The sequence below is a fragment of the Hyla sarda genome, chromosome 11 (genome assembly GCF_029499605.1).
Source record: "Hyla sarda isolate aHylSar1 chromosome 11, aHylSar1.hap1, whole genome shotgun sequence".
Taxonomy (NCBI): domain Eukaryota; kingdom Metazoa; phylum Chordata; class Amphibia; order Anura; family Hylidae; genus Hyla; species Hyla sarda.
The window spans coordinates 31,944,526-31,970,220 of NC_079199.1; the positions used below are offsets into that span (position 1 = coordinate 31,944,526).

Consider the following 25,695-nt stretch of genomic DNA (forward strand, 5'->3'; position numbering starts at 1 on the left):
TCGGATTGGTAAAAATCCTCCATTGTAGCACTTGCACCTTCTTCATGCAAGTGCTGGAACAAGAGATGAGCGAATTTACAGTAAATTCGATTCGTCACGAACTTCTCGGCTCGGCAGTTGATGACTTATCCTGCATAAATTAGTTCAGCTTTCAGGTGCTCCGGTGGGCTGGAAAAGGTGGATACAGTCCTAGGAAAGTGTCTCCTAGGAATGTATCCACCTTTTCCAGCCCACCGGAGCACCTGAAAGCTGAACTCATTTATGCAGGATAAGCCATCAACTGCCGAGCCGAGAAGTTCGTGACGAATCGAATTTACTGTAAATTCGCTCATCTCTAGCTGGAACCTTTTCAGTACATCGGCCGTACTTGTACTTGCAAACGCTGTATTTTTTGTAGAAGCAGTGCAAGACATTGCAGCATTGTTTAATTCGAATCAATGGGGCAACGCTGCAATACCTCGCGTCCCCACTGCTAAACATATGGAGGAACATTTATCATTGTATGTCTTTAAAAAGTGCATATGTGTGTGACATATTTATGATTAGGGATGTCCAGATACTATTCTTTTAAGTACGAGTACCGATACATTTTTTTTTTAAAGGGGTACTCCGGTGGAAAACTTTTTCTTTTTTTTAAATCAACTGGTGCCAGAAAGTTACAGATTTGTAAATAACATCTATTAAAAAAATCTTAATCCTTCCAGTACTTATTAGCTGCTGAATACTACAGAGGAAATTCTTTTCTTTTTGGAGCACAGAGCTCTCTGCTGACATCATGACCACAGCGCTCTCTGGTGACACCATTGTCCATTTTAAGAACTGTCCAGAGAAGAAGAAAATCCCCATAGCAAACAAATGCTGCTCTGGACAGTTCCTAAAAGGGACAGAGATGTCAGCAGAGAGCTCTGTATTCCAAAAAGAAAAGAATTTCCTCTGTAGTATTCAGCAGCTAATAAGTACTAGAAGGATTAAGATTTTTTAATAGAAGTAACTTTCTGGAACTAGTTGATTTAAAAAAAATAAATAAATAAATAAAAATTTTCCACTGGAGTACCCCTTTAAGTGCCCACCGATACGAATTACCGATACTTTTTTCCATGTCATGTGACAGGGTGTTTTTTTTTTTTTTATAAGGTAAAAGGGGTGTCTTTAAAAAAAAAAAATATTTTAGTTTTTATTAGAGGAAGGGCTTTTTTTTATCTTTAAAAAAAAAGATTTTATTTTATTTAAGTGTGTGTGTGTGTGGGGGGGGGGGGGGGGAGGGGAATGATTCAAACTTTTATTATTTATAAAAAAAATTGCACTTTTTTTTTTTTTAGTCCCCATAGGGCACTATTACATGCAATCTGTATGATTGCATACACTGATCAATGATATGCCATAGCATAGCATTGATCAGTGTTATCAGCGCTCCTTTAATTCTGCCTCCATGGCTATCAACAGTAAAGGAGCTACGATTGGACGGCACGGAGCATGGAAGGGACCTCCAGCCGTCCTCACAGCTGATCGGGACACTGCGATTTCACCACGGTGCTCCCGAACAGGATCCCTGAGCTAACCTGCAGTTAACTTAAGGACTTTTAAACAAACGTTTTTCTAACATGGCCTCAGTACATTTTTATGATACGCAGTAGAATGTGGATGTGCCAACTCAACATACTTTTTTTCGCTTTACTTGCAGGTGCTGGTCGTAGGTGGTTCTTTTGGACTCCGTGAATTTACTCAAATACGTTATGATGTTCAAAAGTTAAAAAACACAGTAAGTAATGAACCATATAAAACTTGTGAATAATGGTAGCTATGGTCTTGAAGTACATGACTCCCAGGCTCCTCAACCTGGTTGTGTACATCAGGGGGGCATCTCTGCTTGACTGGGCAGATTTACCATTAAAGGGGTACTCCGGCACTAAGACATCTTATCCCCTATCCAAAGGATAGGGGATAAGATTCCTGATCACGGGGATCCCGCTGCTGGGGACCCCCGTGATCTTGCACGCAGCACTCCGTTACAGTCAGTCCCCGGAGCATGTCCGCTCCGGGTCTGATGAATGGCGTTCACGGGGCCGGAGCATTGTGACGTCATGGCCCCGCCCCTTGTGACGTCACACTCACACAGCTGTCACGCCCCCTCCCATAGGCTTGCATTTAGGGGGCGGAGCGTGACGTCACAAGGGGGCGGGGCCATGACTTCACAATGCTCCGACCTCCATGATCGCCAGTCATCAGACCCGGAGTGAACATGCTTCGGGGACTGATTGTAACGGGGTGCTGCGTGCAAGATCACGGGGGTCCCCAGGGGGACAGGGGATAAGATGTCTTGGCGCCGGAGTACCCCTTTAAGTTATCTGGGTAAGCTTAAATGGGCACAGTCTCTTAAAAAAAACTTAGACACATGTCAAAAAGTTTTAATCAGTTGGTGTCTCAGTGCTAAGACCCCTTACAATTGGGAGAATGAGCGGGGATAAGCACATGGCAGTGTGAATTACTCAGGGGTGTGGAAATTAAACTACTTGTCCAAGGGACTAAAACGTAGCACAATCTACTTGTCCCTCATGACCATCCACTTGTCCTGGTACACACAATAATTTTAATCAAAATAGTACGTAAACAAGGCTTTTTTCGTTTATTAAATTTTTGCGCTTTCATTTTCTCCTCATCCCGTAATAGCCAAAACTCTTATTTTTCCATCTACAGAGCCACATGAGGTGTTTTTTGCGGCACCGATCGTACTTTGTAATGATACCTTTCATTTTTCCATAACATATGTTCCAAAACAAAAACATATATATTATTTGTGATGTGAAATAATTTAGCAATTTTTTTTTTTTTTTAACGCCATTCACCTTGTGGTCAAACTTGCATGTTATTTGATACTTTAGGCCGGCCTGATTACAGCAATACCAGATTTTTTTGGTTTCAGTCATGTTTTTTTTTTTAATTGCCATTTTCTGATGCCTATAATAGTTAAATTTTTCTGTATACTGGGCTGTATGAGGGCAAATTTTTGCGCCATAATCTGCTGTTTGTATCGGTACCATTTTGATATTGATAGGACTTTTTGATCACTTTTTTACTTTATTTTTTCTGTTATAAAAAAACTAAATTCTAAGTTTGGTATTTTTTTTGCCATTCACTGTATGGGATATTTATTGACTGTACGGGATGTTATATTTTAATAGTTCGAACAATTAAGCAAGCGCCAAAACCAAATATGTTTATGTTTATGTATATGTTTATATGGGAAGGGGGGGGGGGAATAATGTAGATTCCTCACACAGATCAATAGAGTTCCATAGAACTCCATTGATCTGTGTCATCTGTACTCATTTGGTTGAGCCTGCTTAATCAAATACAGATCCACGGAGCCATGGGATGAGAGGTAAGCCCTCCAGCTACCTCCATAGTGGACAGTGGAACTGCATATCCCGGGTGTCGGGCGATAGGATTTCCACATCCATGATTACTCCCTGGTTCTCATCTTTGTCTCACTGCTCTGTTATAAGGAATATTCCCACTTGTTCTCCTGATCCGTGACTGATCAAAACTTTTGACATGTCTCTGACGCGTCAAACATTTTTTAAGTGACAGTGCCCATTTAGAGGACATCCGCAGGATAGGGGATAAGTGTCTGATCACAGGGGGTCCGAACGCTTTGAACCCCAGTGATCTCCTGTACGGGGCTCCGGCTTTGCTGTGGCACATCAGCCGCAGCATAATGAATCCCCACCTCTCCCATAGAGCTGTATGGAAGGGTATGAGCTGTATGATGACACGTTCATTAGCCATGCAGAGCCGTGGCAATGCCGGGTCCCCGTTTTGGAGATCGTGGGGGGTCGCAGAGGTCGGGAGCATAAACATGAAATAACCATTATGGGAGCGTATACATGAAATAACCACTATGGAAGCGTATACATGAAATGACCACTATACCAGCGTATATATGAAATAACCACTATATGAGCGTATACATGAAATAACCACTATACGAGCGTATACCTGAAATAACCACTATGGGAGTGTATACCTGAAATAACCACTATGGGAGTGTATACCTGAAATAACCACTATGGGAGTGTATACCTGAAATAACCACTATGGGAGTGTATACCTGAAATAACCACTATGGGAGCGTATACCTGAAATAACCACTATGGGAGCGTATACCTGAAATAACCACTATGGAGCGTATATATGAAATGAGCACTATACGAGCGTATACATGAAATGAGCACTATACGAGCGTATACATGAAATGAGCACTATACGAGCGTATACATGAAATGAGCACTATACGAGCGTATACATGAAATGACCACTATACGAGCGTATACATGAAATGACCACTATACGAGCGTATACATGAAATGACCACTATACGAGCGTATACATGAAATGACCACTATACGAGCGTATACATGAAATGACCACTACGAGCGTATACATGAAATGGCCACTATACGAGCGTATACATGAAATGGCCACTATACGAGCGTATACATGAAATGGCCACTATACGAGCGTATACATGAAATGGCCACTATACGAGCGTATACATGAAATGGCCACTATACGAGCGTATACATGAAATGGCCACTATACGAGCGTATACATGAAATGGCCACTATACGAGCGTATACATGAAATGGCCACTATACGAGCGTATACATGAAATGGCCACTATACGAGCGTATATATGAAATAACTAGAATAAGGTTGTAAATCTGTGTATATAAAATGACATCACAAGCACATGAAAACAAATGTTACACTAAATTGTGGCCGATAGTAGGTCATAAGATCGTTGTGCATACCGCTCCTGCTTCATATATCAAGGCTCTATTGTAATGATTGAGGGTAGCCGTACGTGCAAATTACCCTTTGAGGCTGAACCAGAGCCTTTGTGTGTTTTTTTTTTTTTTTTTTTTCTTTTGTTTTTTTGCCAAGAACGCCTGCACAATAACGCCATGACAAACACTATGTACACATCTCATTATGACCAAGACCATGTAACCTGCTGCATGACATAATAATGGGTATGGTCCATATGCAGGATAAGTGTTATAATGAACCATACACTGCTAAGTAACATCGGCCCCACATGAGTCAGTATGTTGTAGTGACCCTAGAATGGATAATATATTAGTGTTTGAATACTATCTTAGTGAAAGCCTGACATATGTGGAGTAGTGGCCCTTATTAACCTTCTATGGGAACACTTGAAAACAAGCCGGGCAGAGTATACTACCCCAACTACGTCCAAAAGGATACCTCCGGAGTGGAGCCCCTCTCAACCAAAGAACCCCTCCCCCAGCAACCGGACCAAACATACCGATTACCATTGCAGCCCAAGGCCGCCCACCACCACGCATTTGTACCTTTACACCACGCAGTGCCTCATTGGTGGCCTCCGAACTGAAGCTAAACTGACACCTTACCGGGTGGGTAGCGGGCGCTTAAGCATCCCATCATGAGGCAGTGGACTGGGCTGCAAGATGCCGGGACCACCCTTCCCTTAAGCAGCTTATAGATAGCAGGCGCCGCCGGAGCTTCCAAAAATTGGCGGGAGAATCAAATGCCTGGTACCGGATACAGGAACAAGCTGCCACCCATCTGTCGCCGAACGTCCAACATGGTCTAACCTGTATGCAGGGGGGGCGTTCTGTACTCTCACGCCCATCCCACAAACACAGCCTTAACAGGCTTACACTTTTGAACTTTTCTGTCTGACCACAGTGCTCTCTGCTGACACCTCTGTCCATGTCAGGAACTGTCCGGAGCAGGAGAGGTTTACTATGGGGATTTGCACCTACTTGACAAAGACAGAGGTGTCAGAAGAGAGCACCGTGGTCAGACAGAAAAGAAACCCGCAACTTCGTCTGGAGCATACAGCAGCTGATAAGTACTGAAAGGATTAACATTTTTATATAAAAGTAATTTACAAATCTGTTTAACTTTTGGTACCAGATGATTAGAAGTGTTTTTTTCTTCCACTGGAGAACCCCTGTAAATCTGTCTTTCCCAACCAGTGAGCCTCCAGCTTTTGCAAAACTACAACTCCCAGCATGCCCGGACAGCCTTCGGCTGTCCGGGCATGCTAGGAGTTGTAGTTTTGCAACAGCTGGAGGCACCTTGGTTGGCAAGCACTGCTGACAGGCAAAATCTGTTTCCCAACCAGTGTGCCTCCAGCTGTTGCAAAACTACAACTCCTAGCTTGGTAGTTGTAGTTTTGCAACAGCTGGAGGCACGCTGGCTAGGAAACACTGTTTCAAGGTCATCCTTTCTCCTGGAGGTTGTAGGAAACATTATAAAATGAAAGATCTTTAGAAGAAAGACCCAATTCATTCACTGAGAAATAAGCAGTTAGCCAGCTGTTCCACACACTGATGGTTATAGCCGTACCAGCGACAATCGATGCAGTATCACAAGACTACCAGGAGGTGGCACTGTTTTTCCTCCTTTTTATCTCCTCTGTTCTTCAGTGGAGCACATTCAAAGGGAAGGGGAGTTACTGAGGAATAAGTATTCAGCAGGTGTCCTAAGAATGGCTTTCTTATCTGACATTCTTTTTTTTTTTTTTTTTTTTTTAAATACTCCCTGTAACCTTACTATAGAAAATTGGAAAGAAAAATCTTTTGCAGTCTCAGACAACAGACGCCAATATTTGTTTTGTGAACGTCATAGGGGTTCAATAGAATCTGTTGACAAAAATACCTATTTGTGTCAGCTTTTTTTTTTCTTTTTACCATTGCATTGAGGATTCTTCAGGGAGCTAAAGCTTTAACTTTCATGCACCGCAGTTGGGGAATCTAGGTCAAGGAGACTGAGTTGAAATACTCGGCTTTGTAATGTTCTCAATGCCGTCTCCTTTTTTTGGCTCTGCGTGCACGTTCCTGTCAGGTGCTAAGTGTATGTCTGAGTCATCTTAGATACGGAGTAACAGCTGTAACATTACAATGCGTCACAGGCTCCCTGGATTAGGCTGGGGCTAGGGGGGTACGTCTGTTACACAAGGTCTCCAGAAAGTCCCATAATGCATCTTTCTTTTGTTCTCATAGAAGACTGTGAACGTGATGTTCGGTCAGTCACATATCATTTGTATTGACACCTACCGGAGTTAACTGAGACTACTGGTAGCTGTGGAATTATGTCCATGTCGGGTTGTATCCATTGCACAGGACGGGTCAATAAGGTCCATTGTTTTGCTGAGAAATATATAAATGAGCTAATGCTACTGTGCAGCCCGATTAAAAAATTTTGATAAAATGGCAAATTCAATTATTTTCATATTGACTTAAAGGACCACTGTAGTGGAACACTTTTATATATTTCCGTGCCCGGGCCTCAAAAACAAACAAAATAAACCCCCTTTGGTCCGGCACAGGCCTCACGGTCTGGCAGTGCTACCCGCATTCCACTTCCTGGGGATGGGGACACCGCAGAGCCGTCGGCGTATCACCGGCCGCAGTGATGTCCCATCCTGGCTCCTTACGTGACAGTGGGCTTAGCCCATCACCGGCCGGGGTGGGACATCGCTGCTTTTGGTCCAGAGGGGAAGGGTAAGGTTTGTTGGGGGCCTCTCTCCTATCAGAGAATTGCTTGTGATAGACCGCATCCTTTGTGCACGTTTTTTGTAGTGTAACACATTTGCACTTTTTCTTGCACTCTGGGTGATTCGAGAGCATGTTCCTCGGCTCTTAAAAAAAAAAAAAAAAATATATATAATTTTTAAAAACTGAGCATGGTCGGCTTGCCCATCATCCATCTCTATGGGAGAGCCGGAGATGCACGAATACAGCGTTCGGAGGACTATTTATAGCAATATTTTGATTGCTAATACTGTTCAGTGTTATGCATAGCACTTATCGGTGTTATCTGCAAATTCCTTTGGAGAAGATCACAGGAGCCGGCCATGAAGTGGATAAATCGAGCTCCGGATGCTATTTTGACTCCTCAGATCTCTGGGATCTAAGCCTCCTAATACTTCAGATGCTGTGATCAGTATTGATCATGGCATCTATAGGTTAATAGCAGGTATCAGCATGATTGATGATGTCCGCCATTACCAGCAGGTCCCTGGCTGCTGATGTATGGGGTGAGTCAAAAAGTATGGTGCAAAAATAAAGGCCTGTAGTCGAGTGAACATCAGTAGTATATGGGCAGTGACTAAAAATGTAAGTAAAATTTGCTTAGTTTCCCATAGCAACCAATCACAGCAAGTAAGCCATGGGATGGCTTATCTTACGAAAATGTCTGCAATGTAAACTATACAGAATCAAATTATATCTTCAGGAGCTGCAACCAGAGGACAAACCGAAGGCTTAGATTTTTTTTTCGTTGACTTGCAGGGCCGATTGAAAGAGGTACAGCTAAAGCTATTGCGTGGTCTCATCCCTGCTGCTGTCATTTCGATTCACAGGGTCCCCACTGATAACCACTACTTCCTGGCACCATCTATGAAGTGGATCCCCACTGCTGCCAGTGAGTGAGCGGGCATTTCCTGTGTGTGCAGATGGGACCATGAAGGGGTTATCAGCAGGGATCCGGTGAGGCGGAATTGCATTACTTTAAAGTATCTAGCCTGACCCCTAGACCAGGTTGACAACACCTCTAAGGCAATGTCTCACCTCCCTTTTGTCATTTGTTTACCGCAGATTTGTTCATGTACATGAACATATCCTTGAAAACAGATGACAATTGGATGCCAAGGTAACACTTCCGTTTACATCCCTCTCAAAAGACCTCAGTAGAAAAAATAGAATGGACGTGTCCGTTCCGTTCTGTTTCTATTGACTTGTGTGGAAACAAATGACTGCTTGACAAATTTTTATCCATTTAAAAAACAGAAAGCATATTAAATGGATGCAAGCTGATGCCATCAATGGGGATTTAAACGTAATAGTTTATATATGTTTTCTTAAACCACGAACCCAGCCTAAATAATCTTGTCGGCTTCATATCATTCTCTATGCTGTAGACATGGGAAGACAGCTAATTATGCGCTCAAGAGTCATAGAGGCCAGGCTTAGCTGCAGCATGTATGCCTCCTCCCTCCCCTAACTCACCTTGCCCTGCATGATTAATGTATAGGGTTTGGCTTCCAGCATTGAGCCTTATGCATCAATCCTGCAGAGCAGGAAAGAGTAGGGGAGGGAGGAGGCGTGCATGCTGCGGCTCAGCACAGCTAACTCTTGAGCTTAGAAGGAAAACCTGATTTATAACTTTGAAAACAGCCATCATTTTGTTTTTCTCCCTATCTGTTCTCTGCCCATGTCTGCAGCTCGGATCAACATACAGAGCTGACAGATTCCTTTTACAATATATTATATTAAAAAGATTCAATGTTTAACTTTTAGTCGCTAAGCTTTAAAGACGTTTACCTAAACATACGTTCACATCTGATCCTTCCTCTTACGTTGCTTTTTCCAGTGTTAAAACTGCAGGTATTTTCTCTGGAGTTTTTGTCGCTGGAGCTCTATTTTCTTAATTTGTGAGGTTTTCCTAATACAATTTGTTTTCCACTTGATATCATCGTACAAATTCTGTTCTTTCTGGCTGCTTTGGTGATCCAGACGCTGCTGATAGAGAACATATTCACTTGTTTTTCAATTATCACATCTTTTATTTGAAATGATTTTATCTATTTTTTCATTTGGTCCCAAGTGTTTGTTTTGACATGATTAAATATTGAATGATAATGCATTGTCGTGAAACACCAGATTGTATTATGCTCACAACCCTGCATAATAACCCCTGCATAATAATGCTGTGTAGACAAGCTACAGGGAGAGACTATTTCCTTGTAGAAAACACACATTTCATTGGAACAAGCCATATTTTTAAACCTTTGGGGAATCTGATGCTTTCACTGTGGAATGGCACCAGTTGCATACCCGTACTTTATTTCAGAGGTAAACACTTGGAGGGTTTCCCAATACATGCCACTGTATAGCCATACAGTGTTCTACTTCAGTCATTGGCTGCAATGGAAAAAAAAAAAAAAGGATATATAATTTTTGGCAGCTTTCCTACAAAGCAGTGTTTTCCAACCAGGATGCCTCCAGGTTGCAAAACTTGGGAGTGGTAGTTTGGTAACCGCTTGAGACACCCTGGTTGAGAAGCAATGCTATATAGTAAAGCTATGGTCATATACTGCTTTTTGAAGTTCATTTTGATCCCCCCAAAAAAATGTTTTCTTTTTTTTTCTTTTTTTTCTTAGGCTCAAAAGGTCTAAAAAAAAAAATGTTGATGATTTTTTTAGCCTTTTTTTCTTGCCTTTTGGGGCATGTTTAAAGATTATTCAAATAACAGTGATGGTTATAAAAATAGCCCCTAAAGGGAGAAGCCAGTGTTTAGTTTTATGGCTGTAACATTTACATAAAATCTAGGTGATATAATATATATAAATTCATTATTCATGTGTTGTAGTGGCGTCAGATTTTTAAGAACATCATGGATTATAAATGATATGTTGTTGGTTTACTAAAGATTTAAAGTAGTATAGTAAAGAGGTGTTCAGGTACAATAGAGAAGGGCTTGACAAATTTGCTAGGAGTCTAGGAGTCAGCAAAAAGAAGTTAGGAGCCAGGATGCTGCACGTCATGCAACGGGAGATCATATGATCAGTCATTAGTGTTCCCTCATCTCTCCCTGTGTCAGTCAATAGTGTCTTCCTCATGTCATGATCATTAGTGTCCCCCTCATCTCCCCTTGTGTCACCATCAATAGTGTCCGCTTATTTCCCCTCATGTGTCACAATCATTATTGTCCCCTCATCTTTGGGGGAAAAAGTTTTAGGCCGGGTTCACATATGGCCAACATAGGTGAACTGAGCCTAGATCTCGACGCAACTGATGCCATAACTGATGACAACGTGCATAAGTTGTATGGCATTCGCCATCTCGCATGTCCAACCATTCAGCGTCAAAATTGAGACGCTTTAGGATTGTGAACTGTCCCATTCAAATGAATGGGATCAGTTCTAGCATCAGTTTCCCTTCGGGGCATGCCAGAGGGAAACTAAGCCGGACATATGTGAACGCAGCCTAACTTGCCTCTACCTCCGATCCCACACTGATCCCCAGTTCTGCCTCCGTTCGGTGCTCCGGTGGTGTATGAACAGCTGATAAACTAGAGGAAGGGGCTGACAAAAACCTAGGCATCATGGTGACCTGCAATAGTGGGCTGAACTGCACTCTTGGCTTTTGGCCTTTGCAACATTACTAACTGCTAGTTAGGTCACCGCATTTGGGACTTATTTTGCTTTGCATACAACAGAAATTATTTCTCCAACAAGTAAAGGTGCTGAGACCAAGTAAAAGGTAGGTGAGGTTTATTACCCACAATGCAACATGTTTCACGGACTGGACGTTTCCTCATAATTTCTGTTGTATTCTGTTCACTGGAATGTGGAGTGGCTGCAGAGACCATGATCTTGATATACGCCATCCCCTTGTACTTGGTCAGCAGTACAACCACCCGTGGTAAGCGCAGTTCATATTAGCATTTCCCACTGTGCCAAAGGTATTACACCATGGAGCGCATCCTTTTTGTCTTTCTTTTTTAGTCTTATTTTACTTTGTTCACAGTAAGATTCATTTTGGTTTCTGCCAAAATGTGCTGTTGAGCTTTTAGACGTCTAATGTAGCTGGTAATTGTTGCACTTCCTTTTAGAATAGGGATCCAGTGGGAATTGTTAGGTGGGCTTGTGTAGTCTGATATGGGAAATGTGGCTACAGAATCTTTTACTGTGTGAGATTTTATCGCTGCTTGGATGTGCAGAGATTTTTCTTTCTGAGGTCAGAATAATGTTGGAACCTGTGTTTAACAGCCCGGGGTAAAGTCGGTTGAGGAGTTATAAAACTCTTTGCTATTTTACTATGCTATCGATCTATAGACCTGAGCGCCCCACAGCAGTGCCTTGCAGTATAGCGATGCAGTGGTCATTAACGTCCTTTCGTCTCGCTTTTCTAAGGTTCACCGTATATCAGACTTACTCTCCAGCTAAAACATGTTACTTTGAAAAATGTTCAATGTCAAAATCCCAAACGACCACCAAAACTAGACAAAAAAAAAAAGCTTCACTGAAGAGATCTGGTACAGTCATGCAAGATGTTACTTTGTACAGGGAATGTGGAACTATTGTTTAGCAGACAATCTGATATTTCTATCAATGGGGCAGTAAGGCTAGGTTCACACTGTGGAATCTCCGGGCAGAAAATTTCCGCCCGGGGATTCCGAGTGCGGCAAGCGCCGACTGAATCAGTCGGCGCTAGGACCACGCAGACACTAGACTGCAATGTGTTCTGTGAGTTTTTTCGCCTGAAGAATGAACAGCACCATTCTTCAGGAGGAATTTTCCAAGAGGATTTTCCATTCACAAATTCCGCTTCACAAATTCCGAAGTGTGAAATTGTGAACGGAAACCCATTCACTATACAGTACATTATAGCAAGCTGAATTTCTGCCTGCAATTTCAAAGCGGAATTGCAGGCGGAAATTCCGTAGTGTGAACCTAGCGTTGAAAAAACAATTTCCTGGAGTGGGCTGTGCAGCCTTTGAGGTTCAATGGTGTGAAAAGAAAGAAATAAATGTACACATAACTATAGGTATGCTAGAAGTTTTCATATACAAGGAGGCCACCGGCGGGGTTAGAACTCAGGAGTTTGAATTAAGATGACTTCTGCTATTCCATCCATGTGTGTGTGTGTGTGTGTGTATATATATATATGTGTGTGTGTGTGTATATATATATATATATATATATATATATATATATATATATATATATATATATATTCTATTAATCCAATAGAAAAACTTAAACGGGATTAGGAAGTGGGAAGTGCATTGTGAAGAGTTTAAACAGGGAAAAGAGAGGGGTCAGCACCTGAAGGGTTAATAGGGGAGAAATATAAGGGGACAGCACCTATATATTTGACCTATGAACCTTGATGCAGGGGAGAAGGAGCAGTTCACAGAACTTAGTGCTGGCCATCTTCCCTGCACCAGGAAGATCTGTCACCACACCGTATGGAGCTTTTGGCTAGACAGGTGGGCTTCCACAATGTCAGGACTGTAGGCTTCCTGTGACCGGAGGCGGCACCGGCTTCTGGACTGCACTCCAGACCGCGGTCTCATTGCGGGAGGTAGGCAGCAGATAGTACAGGCCAGCAGCATCTTCAATAAGGCACCCAGAGGCACTAGAGAAGACAGAGAGGGACATTTAGAAGTAGAGTAAGGGGCTAAAAGGCAGATAAATTAGTAATAATACTAGGTATACAATGTTACTAGGCCACAGGGGTCTTGGGGGGGGTGGGGTATTGGGACAGAAGGGGATAGAGGGGTCGGGGGGGGGGGTACAGAAAAGTGTAAAGAAGGATGATGCAGGGGTCTTGGGGGGGGGGGGGGGGCAGAGGGGTGTGGATGAGGACTTAAGGGTCAGAGGAGTCTGCTGGAATCTTGAGGAGAGAAAAGATGGGTCTGGAAGAGGACCTAAGGGTCTGGGGGGACTTAAGGCCCATCCACATTGAGGACATTCCTCTGACAGAAATCTGCTTGTAGCAGAGTCCTATTGTTTTCATTGGGATTCTGCTGCTCTGTGCATACTGTGGAATCGCCACAGTGGAATTCCCCCAGCAGAATGGACGAAAACCCCAAGAACAAGCATGTTCGTTCTTGGGGTGGAATTCCACTGGACTGCATTGTCATCAGTAGAGATGGCGGACATCCATGCCAATGGCTTCGGTGGCGCCTGGAGCAAGCGAACATTCCACCGACTAAATGTCCACAATGTGGAGAAGCCCTTAGGGGTCTGCAGGAGGAGGGGAACATGAGTACTAGGTTGGGATTCTAACAAACAGAGGAAACCGTGTCTGGCAGTATTATTTTAGGAGTCATGATGTCTGGCAGGGTTATATTTATTGTTGTCATACAGAGGATGAGGATCTGCTAACAAAGTAACCAATGATGTCCGGGCATCAGACTCTGCAAAGAAGATGGAGCTGAAAGAAGACAAGGAAGAAGAAAAGGAAAGACAACAGAGAAGACTGTCCCATCAGAGCTGGAGTCACTTGTAATTTCTGCAGGGATAATAGGCTGTATAATTTGACATAACCTACTTGTGAAATCCTAAAAAAAATTATTAAAAGCCTTTTAAAGAAGAAAAAAAAAAACAATTGAGGGAGATAATTAAAAAATTGTAATTCTGAAGTTAAACTAGACAGTCTAAGGATGCATCAGATTTATAATGATATGTTCACACTGAGGAATTCCACTTGCTTATTTCGCTCCAAATCATCCAACAATGAAAGTTCCATTCACATTGTCCTGTTCACACTGAGAAACTTCTGCTAGCAGAATTCCGATGCTGAATACTGTTCCCCATTGAACATGTTAATAGTTTAGGTGGAATTCGCAGGTAAAAGCCCCTTGAAGTCCATTATTTTTTTTTATTTTTTTTTTTTTTTTTTTTAATACTGACAAGATAAGTTTCACACGGAATTCTGTGGGAATTCCGCAAAAGGGAGAAAATGGCAACAAAAAAACACTTTCCTGACTGAAATTATTCCTCTTAAATTCCGCTCAAATTCCTCAGTGTGAACATATCTTAACAGTGACTGTTTGTATGAAAATATGGTGCAACTTTAGACTGTCTAGTTTACGTTTGCACCATGTATTAGTTTGCTTAGTTTTATGTTGAAAAGTGGCGCATTTTTTTGGGGTATTTAAGTCATGCCCATTTTTATATGTAAACAATGCCACCAATTAAGTAAGCTCCACCCCTTTTTTTTTAGCAAATTGCAAAAATGACTAAAACATCTTGAAAATGTGATGTAAATTGTGTAAATGTTTTTTTTTGTTTTTTGTTTTTTGTGTGCAGGCAGTTTTGATTATCTCCCGCTTTTGTGTGTAAAACTCACCGAGGGTCTATTCACACTTCTGAATTTCCACTTGGGGAAGTCCGCCTCAAATTAAAGCCCAAAGACTTCTATGGGATTCCGCATCCCACTCCCACTTCTGAATTTCCGCTTGCGGAAATTCAGAAGTGTGATTGGGATTGCGGAATCCCATAGAAGTCTATGATCTTTAATTTGAGGTGGAAATGCTGCCGTGTGAATAGACCCTAAGGGTACGTTCACACGAGCGTATTTTGCTGCGGATCCGCTGGTGAAGGCCCGCTCTATGCTGGCTTTACATGTGCCTGCTCGTAGCGGCAATACGCCGCTATCAGCAGGCACACTGGATGTGTGAGTCGCAGTATACTCGCACATCGCGGGAGCTCTCTGTCTAGCTCAGAGCAGGGAGAGCGGCCGCGATGTGCGAGTACGCCGCGCACATCGCTGCACTGTGTCTGCTGGTAGCGGCGTATTGCCGCTACGAGCAGGCACATGTAAAGCCAGCATAGAGGGGGCCTTCACCCGTAGATCCGCAGCGTAAAATACGCTGAAAATCCGCGCGTGTGAACGTACCCTAAGGGTGTAACTTCATGAAGGGGTTTGGGTGTGAAATTTCATGCGGAAAATCTGCAACGTTTACAGTTGCAAAAAAGGAATCGGTCATCACTTTTATGCAGCCTAAACAGGAGTCATTGGGGCATTGTCCTTCAGCTTCTTTCCACCCCACTGACCTTTATTTCTGGATCTCACTCTGTTTGGGTATAGGAGAGATCTATGAATCAAGGCCGTTAGGGCAGGTCCCCGATGACTTGTGGGACAGGCACCATACAAATGACAGGTTCCCTTTAAATCTGCATTATTTAAATTCATGCTACAGCTATGCTGTGAATTCTGCAATAATTCTGCTCAGTTGGGGATTTTGCTGCACATGCTTGATTGTAAATACACAGAATTTTTTTTCTTAAATTTGCGCTAAAATTAGCATCGCCAAATCCGTCATGATTTGGTGCGGATTTGACGCCATAGATTTGCCTGTGGGATACTCAGCATTTCCATCCATCTCAGCATTTTAACATGATCCTGTATTTTCCTGCCACTTGTTGGCTTTCAATATCTCCGGGTACAAGCCATTAATATAGTGCTTAAGCTTTTGATCAAGCCGGATGTTTAATCTGGAAACTCCATTTGATTTAATGAAATCATCCAGTGCTTTATTCCTATATGGGATTGTAAAACCTGTAATTGGATCACAGTTGGCATTTTATCCTGCCAAACCGTGATTCAGGTCACATCTAAGACAACAGAATTGAACAGAGAAGAGAAACAGTGGATGGAAAAAGAACCATAGGGAAGTGTATGCCTTGGGGTATGTTCACATGTACAGGATCTGCTGCATGTTTTTGCTGCATATTTTGTGTAGCTGATTTTGCTACCCTTTAAAACACATTTTTGCTATTGCACTCCGTATGGTAAATAGAAAATCTTTCTAATGTACTTTATTTTAAAATAAAAATAAGTTTTCTAGGTTTTATATGTGTTTATAAAAGCTGCCACTAGGTGTCTGCCTACTTGTCTAGAGCACATTTCCCCCATCTCTTGCACAGACTTTGCACTCCTGCTGGCCTGGTAGAAGTCCAAAATCAGGAAATGCTGGGGGGTGTGCGCAGCAATCAGGGCTCATCTTAAACACTGAACTGCTCTGGACTGTGTGTAGCAGAGTGAGGGAGGAAGTTCTCCCCTGTATGGCTTCAGATGATGTCACGCCCCCTCCCATAGGCTTGCATTGAGGGGCGGAGCGTGACGTCACATGGGGGCGGAGGCGAGACGTCACACGCCACCTGCCCCGTGGTTGCCGGTAATCAGACCCGGAGCGAACATGCTTCGGGGACTGATTTTAACTGGGGAGCTGCGTGCAAGATCACGGGGGTCCCCAGCAGCGGGACCACCGCGATCAGGCATCTTATCCCCTATCCTTTGGATAGGGGATAAGATGTCTAAGCGCCAGAGTACCCCTTTAACTTAAATGGGTAGCAAAATCAGCTTCCAAAAATATGCTGCAAAAATATGCAGCAGCTCCTGTACGTGTGAACGTAACCTTAGAGTGCTATGAGCTTTTCTGACTTCACGTCCTAATCTTCCCCTGAGCAGGAGTTCCCAGCTTTTTCGTCATCTATCAGTTTAGATAGTGAACAATAAACACAGACCGTCTGGTAATGAAAATATGTTAAATTATGCTAATTGTGCAAATATTTAATCTCCTGACTATTCTGCATTATAGAGTCTGCTTATAATGGCAACCACTTGTTCTTTATTCAAAAAGTCAATGAATTCTTTCTCTAAACCAGTGGTTCTCAACCTTTTTTGCCTGAGTACCCCTTGACAGCCCATTCCCAAAAAATTGTACCCCCCATATTAGAGGCATTTTGTAAGGATAATAGTATAATTCATATGCTTTACTTTCCTCTATAACAGGCCCCCTGTTCCTCTCCCTATCTCCCCAGTCCCCCGATTTACAAGTGACGTCTTCTCCAACCGGAGTTCTTTACTTTTCTTCACTATCTGGCATAGACCGCCATTAAGATTTCTCCCATACAAGACTTCTCCACAGAACCAGGCAAGCAAAGATTTTAGGCTCCTTTCTGCAGTACAATTCCCACCTATTTACAAACTCCCCATGTTCATTGTCACACACAGTAATAGTACCCGCTTTGCGTCCCCATAAAGTTATACACCAAAAAGAGAACAAACAGGGTATAGACAACCCCTGTCAGAATAGGTTAGTGAAGTGTTATGTAAACAACTCTACCCGAAAAATGCAAACACTATCACAAAAGTTATGCTAAAAAATCTATAATCTTTAGAAGATATATTACAAACAATTTATAAAAGCTATTAAAATATATTTCAAGTTTATATGGAAAGAAAAAAACAGACAGTGATGGCACTATCCTTGTACCGTTACCAAGGGCAACACAATAAAAGTTTCCACTAACTAAAATGCCCACATACCTGGACGTGTTGGGCTCAGAGCTCAACACCTTTTTGCGCATAAACAGTTGCGTGGCAGCCAGACCCGGTTCCGTAGATGCACGGAGTTTGCAGATAGAACTTGGTTCCATTGGAAGGCTCGAACGGAGAGGTCAAAGCGGGTTTACCTAAGGGCGCACACCGCTACGGAAGGTTAAAACCGCGCAGCTCTTTATAAAGTCATGCGTCTATATATCATTAAAGCCGTTTTATTATTTTACTATTGATGTCCTTGGTTTTAACCTACCGTAGCGGTGTGCGCCCTTAGGAAAACCCGATTTTACCTCTGTTCGAGCCTTCCAACGGAACCAAGTCTTCTCATTAAAATATATTTGGCACCTATAACAACTTCTACGAATTACATGACCTGATAGTGCTAGTGGTAGATGGATATATCATTCCATAATGGTCACACGCAGGAATATGCATAGCTAATACATAAAGATATATAAATAGTTAAGTATTATAAAAGAGTATTAATAGCATAAGGAGATCCCAGCGTCTGAGTCAAACAAGTCTTACCAGTCATGTAACAACCCCAACATATGTTTCGCTTACATAGGCTTCCTCAGGGGACGTCCCCATAAAGTTGTTAGGCCCCCTCTGTGCCCCCATGTATAGTTGTAGGCCGCCATACTGTCCCACTTTGGTGCTCCATTGCTCCTCTGTTCTGGGGACCTGTTGCTATGGCTCATAGCAGTAGGTCCCCGGTCTGCAGGGGCAGTGGAGCACCAAAGCTGATGGCAGTTACTGCCCACAGCAGCCCAGTGCCCACGCTTACCCTTTGCTGTCCTCCTGCTCCGCTCCTCAATGCAGTGATGTCAGCCGACCATTTCTTTCAAAGTGGTCCAGACCAGTAACCAGTGGCTGCCATTACTGATTTTTTTTTTTTTTTCAAGTACCCCCTGGAGAACTGCTCCAGAGAACTACATTGTACCCCAGGTTGAGAACCACTGCTGTAAACCATTATTATCCTAATCTGAAGGAAACAATGTAGATATTTAAAGTGTAACATCTTTCCCTTCTCTCAACTGTCCAATCTGGTCTACATGAAGACTCCATCAGGACATGTTGGTGTATAATTCCCACGTAGTATTAAAGGGATACTCCGCACCCCTAGACATCTTATCCCCTATCCAAAGGATAGGGGAAAAGATGTCAGATCGCCGGGGTCCCGCTGTAGGAGCCCCCCGTGATCTCGGCTGCAGCACCCACCTGTACGGCTTCCACCTCACACCGGCAACGCTGGAGGCTTCGGATCCCGACCACAATGGCGGAAGAGCGTGACATCACGACTCCGCCCCGTGTGACATCACGCCCCTCCCCCTCGATGTCTACGGGAGGTCCGTCATGCCCAAGATCCCGGGGGTCCTCAGCAGCGGGTCCCTTGCGATCTGACATCTTATCCCCTATCCTTTGGAAAGGGGATAAGGGGAGAGATTTATAAAAATCTGTGCAGAGGAAGAGTGGTGCCATTTCCCCTAGAGGCCTGTGAAAAATGAAAGAAGCGATCTGATTGGTTGCCATGGGCAACTGGTCAACTTTTCCTCTGCACAGGTTTTGATAAATCTCCCCCAAGATGTCTAGGGGTGCGGAGTACCCCTTTAACATAATTGGCCCCTGAGTGCATTTCCCTCTTCTCGATTATACATCTGTTGCACTTTAGTGGAAGAACACTAGGAGGGACATTTATCATTGTGTGTCTTTTAAAAGTGTGTTTTTTTTAATTTTTTTTATTACTTTTGGTTTTGCTTTCTTGGGATCTATTTATCACAATGGCGAAGGGAGGTTGATAAATTCGGAGCATGGAGGTAAAAGTTCAGAAATAACTTCAGAACACAACTTTGTACCATTCTTCCTCTCTACAACTTTTACTCAGTTAGGGTGCATTCCCACAGGGCGTATACGCAGCGTATTTGACGCTGCGCAAAATTTATGGCAGCAGCGGGAAATACGCTGCGTATCCCTTGGTCACTATACACACAGGGCTTTCCGGCGGCAGCCCTATGTGTGTAGTGAGTTTTGGAGGCGGAGCCATATGCCGGCGTGTCTGTGACGCGCGGCTCCGCCTCCAAAACTCACTACACACATAGGGCTGCCGCCGGAAAGCCCTGTGTGTATAGTGACCAAGGGATACGCAGCGTATTTCCCGCTACTGCCATAAATTTTGCGCAGCGTCAAATACGCTGCATATACGCCCTGTGGGAACGCACCCTGAAGCAAAAAAGAAAAAAGTGCAGCTGTTTTAAAATGCTCCCCAAAGGCAGTTTTGACAGGTCTGGGCTGGTATAGATTTGCATTGTTTTTGAGAGGGGGGGTCTTTTTTTTTTTTTTTGCAAAAGTCACACTCGATAAATTTGTTAACCCTGCAAAGTGAAATTCCCAATTCACTCCACATTTACACAAAATTGCTTTAACCACCAAACCTTAATGAATTGTTGCATGAATTTATGCTTAAAGGGGTACTACGCTGCTCAGCATTTGGAACAAACTGTTTCGAACGCTGGAGCCAGCGCCGGGAGCTTGTGACGTCAAAGCCCTGCCCACTCATGAGGTTATGCCCCGCTGTAGACTATAGTTGAAGGCGGTAAAGGCTAACTTTACCATTTTTGCAGCCATTCTGCATTTAAAGGGGTACTCCTCCGGAGTACCCCTTTAAATGCAGAATGGCTGCAAAAATCAACTGGTGCCAGAACATATTTGTAAATCTCTTCTATTTTGAAATCTTAATCCTTCCAGTACTTATCAGCTGCTTTATACTCCAGAGGAAGTTGTGTAGTTCTTTCTAGTCTGACCACAGTTCTCTCTGCTGACATCTCAGTGGGAGAAACTGTCCAGAGCAGGAGAAGTTTGTTATGGGGATTTGCTCCTGCTCTAGACAGTTCCTGTTATGGACAGAGGTGGCAGCAGAGAGCGTAGTAGTAGTAAGACTGGAAAGAAATGCACAACTTCCTCTGGAGCATACAGGAGCTGATACGTACTGGATGGATGAAGATTTTTAAATAGAAATAATTTACAATTCTGTTTAACTTTCTGGCACCAGTTGATTAAAAAAATGTTTTTTTTCCTCTGGGGTACCCCTTTAACCATGGACAGGACATCACAATGGTTTGTACCCAAATTGAAATAGAACAGGGTCAGATGTAAGTAAAAAGCTCAATGGATTATACTTACCTTTATATAAATGATGCACATCTATAAATAACACAGCTTAGTAACAACCTGAAGGAAAAAACATATGTAAATATGAATGTATTGATCGGCGTTGCTTGGAGATGGATGACATGAAAGCGGTTTTAATTTGCAGCACAGCGTGAGGCTATAATAAGGGTGGCAGGATAGATGCTTCCTATAAACACGTATTTTCTTTTCTTCTGCTTTTACCTTGTTGCTTGGAACGCCAGCCTGCCAGATCGCCCTGTCATTTAGTAATGTGCATAGTGCCGTGACATCGCTCCTTTTCAACAGCCTCAGAAAGATGATGTACATCTAAACAAGTGCGTGTGGATGAGCTGATCGGTGCCCATCAGATAATGATGAGAATTTGTGAGGATTTTTTCTTGTTCTCTCTTGACCTCTGCGTCCTTTACTGAATTAAACTGCCAGACAGTAATCTAATCCACCGCAAGTGGAAGCAATGAGTGTATGGCACGCCTGATAGATGTGGCCGATATTACCTTTTTTTTTTTTTTCATAGCCATACCTTAATATGGTGACAAATGATAGCGCGTTTTGTTAAAGGTATTTTCTACTTTACAGAAGTGTTGTTGTTGTTGTTGTTGTTGTTGTTGTTGTTGTTGTTGTAAATGTTCAACTGATGAGAAGTTGATCACAGGGTGTTTTAAAACTAGGTTCTTCAGCATACTCTAGGACTACAGAGAAAACCTAACAGCAAGTGATATTCTACTGCACATGTACAGCACATTGTTATACTACTGCACATGTACAGTGCATTGTTATACTACTACACATGTACAGCACATTTTTATACTACTGCACATGTACAGCACATTTTTATACTACTGCACATGTACAGCACATTGTTATACTACTGCACATGTACAGCACATTTTTATACTACTGCACATGTACAGCACATTGTTATACTACTGCACATGTACAGCACATTGTTATACTACTGCACATGTACAGCACATTTTTATACTACTGCACATGTACAGCACATTTTTATACTACTGCACATGTACAGCACATTGTTATACTACTGCACATGTACAGCACATTGTTATACTACTGCACATGTACAGCACATTGTTATACTGCTGCACATGTACAGCACATTGTTAAACTGCTGCACATGTACAGCACATTGTTATACTGCTGCACATGTACAGCACATTGTTATACTACTGCACATGTACAGCACATTGTTATACTACTGCACATGTATAGTTTAGTACATTGTTATACTACTGCACATGTATAGTTTAGTACATTGTTATACTACTGCACATGTACAGTGCATTGTTATACTACTACACATGTACAGCACATTGTTATACTACTGCACATGTATAGTTTAGTACATTGTTATACTACTGCACATGTACAGTGCATTGTTATACTACTACACATGTACAGCACATTGTTATACTACTGCACATGTACAGCACATTGTTATACTACTGCACATGTACAGCACATTGTTATACTACTGCACATGTACAGCACATTTTTATACTACTGCACATGTACAGCACATTTTTATACTACTGCACATGTACAGCACATTGTTATACTACTGCACATGTACAGCACATTGTTATACTGCTGCACATGTACAGCACATTGTTATACTACTGCACATGTACAGCACATTGTTATACTACTGCACATGTATAGTTTAGTACATTGTTATACTACTGCACATGTACAGCACATTGTTATTCTACTGCACATGTACAGTATATTGTTATACTACTGCACATGTACAGTATATTGTTATACTACTGCACATGTACAGTACATTGTTATACTACTGCACATGTACAGTACATTGTTATACTACTGCACATGTACAGCACATTGTTATACTACTGCACATGCACAGCGCATTGTTATACTACTGCACATGCACAGCGCATTGTTATACTACTGCACATGCACAGCGCATTGTTATACTACTGCACATGTATAGTTTAGTACATTGTTATACTACTGCACATGCACAGCTCATTGTTATACTACTGCACATGCACAGCGCATTGTTATACTACTGCACATGTATAGTTTAGTACATTGTTATACTACTGCACATGCACAGTACATTGTTATACTACTGCACATGCACAGTACATTGTTATACTACTGCACATGTACAGCACATTGTTATACTACTGCACATGTACAGCACATTGTTATACTACTGCACATGTACAGTATATTGTTATACTACTGCACATGTACAGTATATTGTTATACTACTGCACATGTACAGTATATTGTTATACTACTGCACATGCACAGTACATTGTTATACTACTGCACATGTACAGCACATTGTTATACTACTGCACATGTACAGCACATTGTTATACTACTGCACATGTACAGCACATTGTTATACTACTGCACATGTACAGCACATTGTTATACTACTGCGCATGTACAGCACATTGTTATACTACTGCACATGTACAGCACATTGTTATACTACTGCACATGTACAGCACATTGTTATACTACTGCACATGTACAGCACATTGTTATACTACTGCACATGTACAGCACATTGTTATACTACTGCACATGTACAGTATATTGTTATACTACTGCACATGTACAGTACATTGTTATACTACTGCACATGTACAGTACATTGTTATACTACTGCACATGTACAGTACATTGTTATACTACTGCACATGTACAGTACATTGTTATACTACTGCACATGTACAGCACATTGTTATACTACTGCACATGTACAGTACATTGTTATACTACTGCACATGTACAGCACATTGTTATACTACTGCACTTGTACAGTATATTGTTATACTACTGCACTTGTACAGTATATTGTTATACTACTGCACATGTACAGTATATTGTTATACTACTGCACATGTACAGTATATTGTTATACTACTGCACATGTACAGCACATTGTTATACTACTGCACATGTACAGCACATTGTTATACTACTGCACATGTATAGTTTAGTACATTGTTATACTACTGCACATGTACAGCACATTGTTATACTACTGCACATGTACAGCACATTGTTATACTGCTGCACATGTACAGCACATTGTTATACTACTGCACATGCACAGCACATTGTTATACTACTGCACATGTATAGTTTAGTACATTGTTATACTACTGCACATGTACAGCACATTGTTATACTACTGCACATGTACAGTATATTGTTATACTACTGCACATGTACAGTATATTGTTATACTACTGCACATGTACAGTATATTGTTATACTACTGCACATGTACAGCACATTGTTACACTACTGCACATGTACAGCACATTGTTACACTACTGCACATGTACAGCACATTGTTATACTACTGCACATGTACAGCACATTGTTATACTACTGCACATGCACAGCGCATTGTTATACTACTGCACATGCACAGCGCATTGTTATACTACTGCACATGTATAGTTTAGTACATTGTTATACTACTGCACATGTACAGCACATTGTTATACTACTGCACATGCACTGTACATTGTTATACTACTGCACATGCACAGTACATTGTTATACTACTGCACATGCACAGCACATTGCTATACTACTGCACATGTACAGCACATTGCTATACTACTGCACATGTACAGCACATTGTTATACTACTGCACATGTACAGCACATTTTTATACTACTGCACATGTACAGCACATTGTTATACTACTGCACATGTACAGCACATTGTTATACTACTGCACATGCACAGCACATTGTTATACTACTGCACATGTATAGTTTAGTACATTGTTATACTACTGCACATGTACAGCACATTGTTATACTACTGCACATGCACAGTATATTGTTATACTACTGCACATGTACAGTATATTGTTATACTACTGCACATGTACAGTACATTGTTATACTACTGCACATGTACAGTACATTGTTATACTACTGCACATGTACAGTACATTGTTATACTACTGCACATGTACAGCACATTGTTATACTACTGCACATGTATAGTTTAGTACATTGTTATACTACTGCACATGTACAGCACATTGTTATACTACTGCACTTGTACAGTATATTGTTATACTACTGCACTTGTACAGTATATTGTTATACTACTGCACATGTACAGTATATTGTTATACTACTGCACATGTACAGTATATTGTTATACTACTGCACATGTACAGTACATTGTTATACTACTGCACATGTATAGTTTAGTACATTGAGGACAGTCGCCATATTAAATTCAAGCCATAGCCCATTTATATGCGTGCCTTTGTTTTCCTGAGGATTAGTAGAAATAGCCTATGTCTGGCCTACAATCTCTGAACAACCACTTTACCGTTGTGTACCCGCTGTAATGAAGTGAAAACCTGCCCTTTTGGCTGCAGCGAAGAGATGCGAGAGGGGAAATGTGTATTGGCACTTGTAGTGTGGTTGAATGTCTTCAACGCACTTGCAGATGCTGTATGAAGAATCAATGGCAGCAGGATAGCCATGGTGGTTAGTTTTATATGCAAAAGAAAAAAGTACAGCACTCCATGAGCATACTCCTTCGTTC

At 42.0% G+C, this 25,695-nt stretch overlaps 1 protein-coding gene across 1 annotated transcript in view; it reads left to right on the plus strand.

The window, feature by feature from the left end:
- LOC130295891 (cytochrome c oxidase assembly protein COX16 homolog, mitochondrial) overlaps positions 1 to 25,695 on the plus strand; it is a 68,059-nt gene that overhangs the window by 6,264 nt on the left and 36,100 nt on the right. The window contains exon 2 of the mRNA XM_056547196.1: positions 1,682 to 1,759. Coding sequence (XP_056403171.1) covers positions 1,682 to 1,759 — 78 coding nt within the window. The remainder of the gene's footprint in view (positions 1 to 1,681; positions 1,760 to 25,695) is intronic.